The following is an 8,017-nucleotide window of genomic DNA, read 5'->3' as shown; positions in this document are numbered from 1 at the left end:
ATACACCGCAGGCTCTTAACAGCACTTTATAATTTATCGTGTGTATGGGGAGTATGATATGGGAACCATGCACCTGTGTTTTTATAAAGGGGAATGGTGTTTTTAATCCAATGTTTTTAAGAAGGGATTTTAACTCATCATTTATGAAGTCCGTGCAGAGAAGATGGCTAAGAGGCAAGTGGTGAAACCCTTCATCAACTCTGTGACACCTATGCAAATCTGTGAAGAGAAGTAAAAGCAAGATGGGGAAACATTTTGAATCAGACTGTTTTTATTATCCTGTTCATACTGCTCTACTGTTTTAAAGGAGAGATCCTAGTCATCACTTTAATGCTTTACAGCATTAAAGATGAGGTTAAATTTTTACCATACTGTACTCCTTTTTTTAATCTACTCTATCATGTAAAGGGATAGTTCCGTTATTCCACCCTGCTGGGGGTGTGTGATATCTTTGTCAGTGTGTAATGACTTCAAAATGAAACCAACACTGATTTTGTTTTTCCCCAACTAAAAGCTGTGTTCAACTTTGTAATGTTATGTACATAATCTCCCAAATTCTTATGTTTATGCCTGCCTGATGGTTTTCTTTGTAATTTACTAAAATCTTTTAATTTGTTTCAAAAGGTGCATGCAAGAGCCCTTCAACTCTGCAGGAATGTACAGATATTGTAATAAACTGAATGAAAACTTGATGGCTACCTCCATGTCTAACATGGTTCACTCCTAATGGCTTAGCTGCAACTCTCACATTAGCAGTTAAGTCTTCACACTTGTACATAACATGAATGAGTCATAGTTGAATAAACTCAAGTTGGAAGTAAATAGATATTTAATATTCCAGGCAGGTGCAGTGAAAAGATTTGTAAGCAACGTACAGTTCTTTTTGATCATAAAGTCCATGGTAGCATACGACAGGAATGCAGGGGCCATCTTTAATACAGAAAGCCCACAGTAAAGTTTGTCGACATTTACAAAATACCTGTTAAATAACTGACAGGAATAAAACTGGAAAAACTGAGCCTCAAGGATGTGTGAGACTGTCAAACCACAGAGAAACATCCCTAGAAACCCTGAGGCTCCCTATTTACACTGACAAGTTCACATAATCAAAAATGGGCCATCAGAAGGGGAAAGAGTCCAGGAAGCTTGTTGGCTTGTAGAGCGGTAGGTTTTAGCGGGAGAACTGCCTCTTGTCACTCCTGCCCTTGTTGACGTGCTTGAAGATCTTGGACTTGTGCGCGTTCTTGGATTTCTGGTAGCCGAAGCCGCCACCTCCGCCTCGCTTCTGCATCTTTACTCCTTTACTGCTGTGGACGTCTGGGGGGGGGGGGGGGAGGGTTAAGGGAAACACTGAAAGGTTCTGACCCACGCTGTTTTTTGTCGAACAAATCCCAAGCAAGACAGCAACTATAAAATGGTTGTTTCATGATTAGTAGCGTTTAAGAGAGGAAAGACAATTTGTAGTTACAGGAGACGCGTTTTAGACACTATCACCATTTAAAGCCACAAAAATGAACGCAATCTTGAGGCTTTATGGTCGAGAACAGTCTAAACAAATGAACAGATGGGGGAAAAAAGTGAAATCAGCCTGTGAACACAAAGAGATGTGATTTTATGCGACTTCAGGTTTTTTCTACTGGGAGACGGGTGCTTTCTGTGTTTTCCTGCTTTTTGTATTCCTGAGTTCATCCTGGAATACATGATGTGTAGGAAAAAGTATCAACATTTACCAAATACAGCATCAGACACAGAACAATTACAGTTTTCAGTGATGAATGCGATCTATGGTCCGTAGAACAACAGAAAAGGATACTGAGGTCGACGTAAGGGGGGACCTTGAAGCCGAAGGAGAGCGCCACCATGGGGAGGTTGAGCGTGTTGACGCTGTAGATCTGTTTGAGCGAGTGCGAGTCGTAAGCTCTCACATACGACTTGTAGGCCTCCTGGGCGGACTTGTGCAGGTAATAATTCTTTTCAATCAGCTTCTCCAGCTGAGGAACACAAGAGAGATTTTAGATTTAGACTGAAGCCAGTAGTCTTTCTTTTCTTTTCATTTTTACAACTATTTCACCTGACTAGCAATACAAGATATCCTGAAACTCATGGCAGCTAACAAGCATCACTGAGTCAAGACACGGAGTTCTTACCTGGGACTGGATATCGGAGATTTTACTCCAGGAAAATTCAAACTCACTCAATGGAACCTGGACAAAATGAGACCCGTGTAAATGGAGGAAAATCCCACGCAAATACAATGAAGTTACAATACACAGAAGTTAGTTTGACAAATGTCCACAGTCAGCATCAACATCAGGTTTGTTGGACAAAAGATAAACACAGAGAGGCGGGGCTAAACGGGAAAAAACCCACTACACACTCATCCTCCACTTGTAGATTCCCACCCAACCGACATATTTTTTGATCTTGGTGCAACTCTCGCTTTTTGCCCGACTGGAAAAACTCACTCTCTTGCTATGCTATTGCTCTGCTGAAAGCAACAAGTTCAGGGGTTATCGAAAGTAATTCTGGGAAATGTAGGAAATCCTCAACTTAAGTAGAAGTAGATGAAGCAGGTTGAGGGAAAAGTGGATACAGCAAAATGACGACACAAACAATAACACTGCACCACAAAATAACACAAATTGATGCTACATGACAGTGTAAGAGTATCCAAGGGTGGATTTTTCCTTCAATGTAATGCTAAAAGGTATAAAGACACTAGCAGCATTGCGGGTCAGCCCTCCCCTCTGTGTGTCTCTATAGTTACGACAGAAAGCAGCAGAATGTTCGAGCTGGTTACCTTGGCTTGTTTGAGGAAGCGTAAGAAGCCAAGTTCTTCAGGCCGGAGGATCAGGAGGGCGTGGCCTCGGCCGTTGATGCCTCGCGCCGTCCTGCCCACCCTGTGGATGTACTCCTGTGGACATAAAAAAAAAAAAACTTACATCAGCACAGTTCGGTAGCTTAACTCTCCTGGTCTAAGTCTCCTCACAAGTTATCAAATCACACCAACATTCAAGCGTTTCAAGACATTTAATCGAAATGAAAAGGACGGGGCACCTTGGGGTCATCTGGGGGATCATACTGGACGATCCAGTCCACCTCAGGGATGTCCAGTCCTCGGGCCGCCACGTCCGTACACAGCAGGATGCCCGAGTCGGCGTTGCAGAACTGGAAGAAGGTGGTGGTACGTTTGGTCTGCTTCTGCTTGCCCTGGGGGATGAAATATAAAGAAACGTGTTTTAGACAACTGCTGGCTTTGTAGGCAAACACTGTAATCTGAACACAGTAAACCATTTATGGATTCCAAGGGTGATGAGGCAGAAGTCTTACATGGATGGCCATGACGGGCAGGTCGATGTAGTTGAGCAGCTCATAGTGGAATTTGACTGACATACAGGAGGAGAAGAAGACCATCAGCTTCTTCTTGCGGTTCTTCTTCAGGAAGGTGAAGAGCAGCAGGAAGCGCTTCTCTGATGGACACACCACATAACCCTGCAGGAACAGAGGAATCCAACTTCTAATCAGTTTCTTGTGATAAAGATCTTTGGGTGGTTGGAATCATAGTGTACTGATCAATAGGGGTGTAAAAAAGGATTGATGCATCGATTTGAAGTTAGAAAGCCAACTGTATTGTTTTGACAGACAGACAGATAGATAGACAGACAGGATAGATAGGATAGATAGCCTCCAACAAGACAAAGTACTGCATACATATCACAAACTAAGTGTTGATACAGCAGATATGTTGTTGGCAGTACCTGCTCCAGGCCATCAACAGTGGCGTTGTCTTTGTTGTCGTCCACCCCAACGTAAAGTGGCTCCTTCTTCAGGGAGATACGAGCCAAGTCCTCCACCTTACGGGTCTGAGTGGCCGAAAACAGCATCGTCTGTCTCTTCTCTGATGAACAAGGGCAGAAACATTAAACACTAATTTAGGGAGGGCAGGTTGGCTTAGAGGTTTGAGTGAAGATTTTAAACTTGACAAAAATATCCATCCATTAACAGAGGCACAGAAGAAAGTGGGGTTGGCAGCAGTACAGATACGTACTTGGCAGCAGTTTGATGATCTGCTTCAGTTCCTCCTCGAAGCCCACCTCCAGGATGCGGTCAGCCTCGTCAATGATCAGACACTGCAAGTTCTTGAACATGAACCCAGGGGTGTTCTGAAGGCAGGACAAAACAGGGAACACATGGATGCCACAATGTTTGATATATGCATCATTGTCCTATCATGACGTAATGGTAGAGGAGCACCAATAGTATCTATAGTTTTGTGACTGATGCTGACTGTCCTAGGACTCGCATTCAAATCAGCAATTGAAATCATCTTGATATTGATACTTTAATGACTTGCACATTGACACAATATAAAAATCTTCCAATGAGAAAATGTTTGACGTGAAAAGAGCAAAGTGCTTCTACTTGTGAAGTTCACAGGTGCAGCACCTATTGTTTAGAAGAGAACTCTTGGCTATGCAGGCTAACAGACATTCTGTTTGGATTACAGCGCCTATTTTAAAAAAGCTTTTTGAGTCTGTTAATAAGCTGTTTGACTAGAGTAAGTCCAAAAAAAAACAAACCTATATCCTCTTGCCTATGTTTGGTAGAACATTTTCTGTTTATTATTGCCATTTATAACTCAGTAAGTGTGGATTGTTATACGATGATCAGTGCATAAATTGAACCATGAATAAATCAATTAAATGGAGGCACATGTCCCTGTAATTGTTTTAAAATAGGTCAATTCTAGGCAGCATGGATGACTGAACCGTTTAGTACCTGGATCAATATTCATATCAACTAATCTACTGAATGAAGTACTCAGTATTTGTATTGGTTTCGGAAACAAAATGAGTATCTGTGCACCTCTAAGTAATGGTTCCATAAAACATCTGTTAAGGAGGAATGGCAGCTCACCTGCAGGTGGTCCAGCAGTCGGCCAGGCGTGGCCACCAGGATGTTGACTCCGTTGGCCAGTCTCTGGGCCTCAGCTGAGCGGTTGCTGCCTCCCATGATCAGGCCGTAGGTGTGCACATGGTGCGTCATCAGCTCCTTCATCACACCATAGGTCTGCATTGCCAACTCGCGTGTGGGAGAAAGGATCACTACGCCGGTTCCTGGGAGGGGCAGGAGTGGTAGGAAATGAAAGTTAGGACCCAGTCACATTCTACAGCTTACAATGGTTTGGCCTACACATTTCAGACAAGACATGATGGGTAAAAGCAATAATTTTACCCCTCAGCAGCCCAGAAAGTGCTAATTAATTTTAGCAAATTAATCGGAAGTCTTACCGTTCCTGGGCATGAACTTGAGTTTGTAGATCAGCTCTATGGAGGGGATGAGGAAGGCCAAGGTTTTACCACTTCCTGTCTTAGCAGCAGCCAGGACGTCCCTACAGAGATCAAACCAATCAGAGACACAGCTTCGTTATCCACACCGCCTCAAGAGGCTGCTTCTTGGATGTCATCAAGCTGTGGCAGGCTCAGGAATTTTGTCAAGATACTGTCAAGATTCCGCTGCCAATGTGACCGATAACTGCGTTGATGATAACTTGGTTTCGTGTTTTCTAAACATCTCTACATATTCCAATATCTTACAGCAAATTAACTGACTTTCTTATGGATCAGGTGCCAAAAGATAAGAAACCCAGTTTACGTCTATGGCAGATTAACTCCTAAGTTACAACCAAACCAGGAGAATCTGCGACTTACCGTCCCTCCAGCAGCGGACGGATACTTTTGTGCTGGATCTCGGTCATGTGTTCGAAGCCCATCTCCTTCACTCCCTTCAGCGTACTCTCACTCACCAACTCAGCAAGAGAGGCAAACGAGGTGTCCTCAAACGCTCCTGAGATGCAAATAGAGTAAATACGTAAAAATGATTAAAGAAGTTGTTTCCTGAAAGCAGATCCCACTTAGAAAGAGATGAAGCATGAGAAAAACCCCCCTGATCTTTCTTTGCCTTAAGAGCGCAAGAGAAGCAACCATGGAAAACTGGTCAGAACTAAATGCATGAATGAAAATATTCCTCACTAATTCAGCGATCTCACAACTAACGTGTCCTTGCGGTTATTCGTGCCGAGAGGAATCAGTGACGACTCCTCCCAACGACAACCACAAGAGTCACTGTATGCCTTAGTTGACACCCCATTCACTATGGAGACACTGAACGGGCAACACATAAAGGCAAAATAAAGACATTTTCAAAACGGCTGAAATCTGTTCCTATGGTCTGGTACATCTGATCTCAACCTGAGCGCCTGAAGTGCCGTCATAATTGTGTTTTGTTGTGCTATCAAAATAGCATGTAAGCATTTTTTATGTCAAAGGCTGTTTTTTTATACATAGATTAATCAATTAATTGGTCATTAACGTGGCTGCCGATCGATCAAGGAAGCTGCTTAATATTTGCATCCCTAGTAACTAGCCAAGAGGAAGTAGACGTCTAGCTATTTAATACCTGTCAAGCCGGTTGGTAATTCAGGTCCATCCTCCTCTTCATCATCCCCTTCTTTTTCTCCATCTCCAGATTCCTCATCCTCGTCCTCATCATCCTCGTCCTCCTCCTCATCATCTTCTTCATCCTCCATCTCGTCATCCTCCTCCTCATCTCCAGCTTCCTCTGGTTTGTCAGCGGTCTGTTCAGCATCTTCTCCCACCTTTACTCCCTCCTCCTCCTCCTCCTCCTCCTCCTCTGCTTCATTCTGTGTTTTGGTCTTCTTCCCTCCTAGAAAGAGGATTACACTCACATTAGCTACCACAAACATGTTGTTTGTCGATTCCAATCCGACAAATTCTGCCGAGTCCACAAACCGTTACCTGGTGATTCAGCAGCGTTTGCGAGCTTCCTTTTCTTCTTCTTCTTTGAAGGAGTTTCTTCTGTGGCAGCTTCTTCCACCGCAGCGTCCTTCTGCTTCTTCTGTTGCTTCTTGGGCTTGGTGTCTGCCGTTTCTTCACAACACTCCTCTACCAGCCCGTTTGGTTCTACTGGGAGAGAAATCACAACAAAAACACATCATTAGCTAATTAGCCAGGTGATGAGAAAATAACTGAAAGACCTTGAGCAGCTGTATGATTACGATTTAAAACGTCAAACTGCCTCAGCACCCAGCACACACTTATCTGCCAGACAGTTCGCTTTCACTGAGATATGTAGAACAATTAAATACATCATTAGCTAAGTAATAAGCTAACTAGGTGACGTGAAATGAATTAAAACCGTTGTATAGTTCCGATTTCTGCAATTAAGACGATCTAAGAGAGCAAATTAGCCTTAAAAATCAAATTAAGCTTTATTTACATAGCACATTTCGTGCAAACAAATGCAATGCGCTTCACATTAAAATGAATAAAAAAACCCAAAACAAAATAGAACAGTTAAGTATACATAAAAATAAAGGAAACCGTTAAAAATACAGACAAAATAAGAAAATACGTAAATAAAATCGTGCAAGCTATAAAATAAAGTGGGAGAGACATGGAGTAAAAGGAGTAAATAAGATAAAACGAAAATAGGAGAAGTCAAATAACATTTCACAGAAAAAGCAAGACTTTAACGACGTTTAAAAATGTCGATCAACAGAGCTTGAAGGCAGCAAGGTAACGTTAGCTAACATTGACTAGCTACATATTTGACAGTACTGTGTGACATATAACGTTACGGATTATGACAGATATTGATTATAGTTAGCCTAACCAGTCGATTGTGTATGAAATAACAGTAGCTATGTCTGCTTGTTTACGTTAATCCACAGATCAAACGGAAAATTAAGACATGCTGTGATTAGCTAGCTAACGTTAGCATGTGGAGGAGTTAGAAGTCTCCGCTTCAGAAACAGTATAAACACGCAGCGATAACCGACTATGTTTTATTTACTGCAGCACTCACCGGTCTCTTCGTCTTCTCTCCTTGGCTCCTTCAGCAGTTTGCGCTCTTTATTCTTCTCATTTCTTTTCTGAATTTTCTTCCGGAGAAGTTTCATCTGTAGGTCCGCCATGGTTACAGCTGCTACTGGGGC

General features: G+C 42.6%; 1 protein-coding gene and 1 non-coding gene across 4 annotated transcripts; both read right to left on the bottom strand.

Moving 5' to 3' along the window:
- Positions 1-817: 817 nt before the first annotated feature.
- On the bottom strand, positions 818-8,017 carry ddx18 (DEAD (Asp-Glu-Ala-Asp) box polypeptide 18). 3 transcript variants are annotated; one of them, XM_071524825.1, is made up of 15 exons: positions 7,888-8,017; positions 6,819-6,986; positions 6,665-6,726; positions 6,460-6,583; positions 5,712-5,847; positions 5,292-5,392; positions 4,918-5,117; positions 4,049-4,163; positions 3,759-3,898; positions 3,331-3,492; positions 3,058-3,210; positions 2,801-2,914; positions 2,148-2,204; positions 1,814-1,991; positions 818-1,317 (listed from the first exon to the last, which is right to left on the bottom strand). In XM_071524825.1, exons 1-15 carry the CDS (start codon positions 7,994-7,996, stop codon positions 1,172-1,174), a joined length of 1,965 nt encoding a protein of 654 aa, XP_071380926.1. In that variant the 5' UTR covers positions 7,997-8,017; the 3' UTR covers positions 818-1,171. The 3 variants fall into 3 exon arrangements, with proteins under 3 accessions (XP_071380926.1, XP_071380924.1, XP_071380925.1); XM_071524823.1 differs by having other exon boundaries at positions 821-1,317; positions 6,460-6,726; XM_071524824.1 differs by having other exon boundaries at positions 821-1,317; positions 6,460-6,726; positions 6,819-6,983; positions 7,888-8,011.
- Positions 6,055-6,188, bottom strand: LOC139648651 (small nucleolar RNA SNORA13). Its single transcript, XR_011695581.1, has one exon. It is a non-coding gene; the product is annotated as a small nucleolar RNA SNORA13 (small nucleolar RNA).

This window comes from Centroberyx affinis, unplaced genomic scaffold, assembly GCF_046629955.1.
Source record: "Centroberyx affinis isolate AG114_WGS23_722 - 3 ecotype Tasmania unplaced genomic scaffold, CSIRO-AGI_Caff_v1 ptg001235l_1, whole genome shotgun sequence".
In the NCBI taxonomy this organism is placed as follows: Eukaryota; Metazoa; Chordata; class Actinopteri; order Beryciformes; family Berycidae; genus Centroberyx; species Centroberyx affinis.
Note: the sequence above shows the minus strand (reverse complement) of the source record. Positions and strands in the feature narration are given on the sequence as shown.

Bases quoted from the DNA above. Each gene is read 5' to 3' on its own strand.
- ddx18 (XM_071524823.1), bottom strand. From the start codon at position 7,996: ATGGCGGACCTACAGATGAAACTTCTCCGGAAGAAAATTCAGAAAAGA. The intron at 3,211-3,330 runs GTAAGACTTCTG...TTCATCCCCCAG, and splicing joins TGCCCGTCATGGCCATCCAT to GGCAAGCAGAAGCAGACCAA. The intron at 2,205-2,800 runs GTAACCAGCTCG...CATTTTGTCCAG, and splicing joins GCTTCCTCAAACAAGCCAAG to GTTCCATTGAGTGAGTTTGA.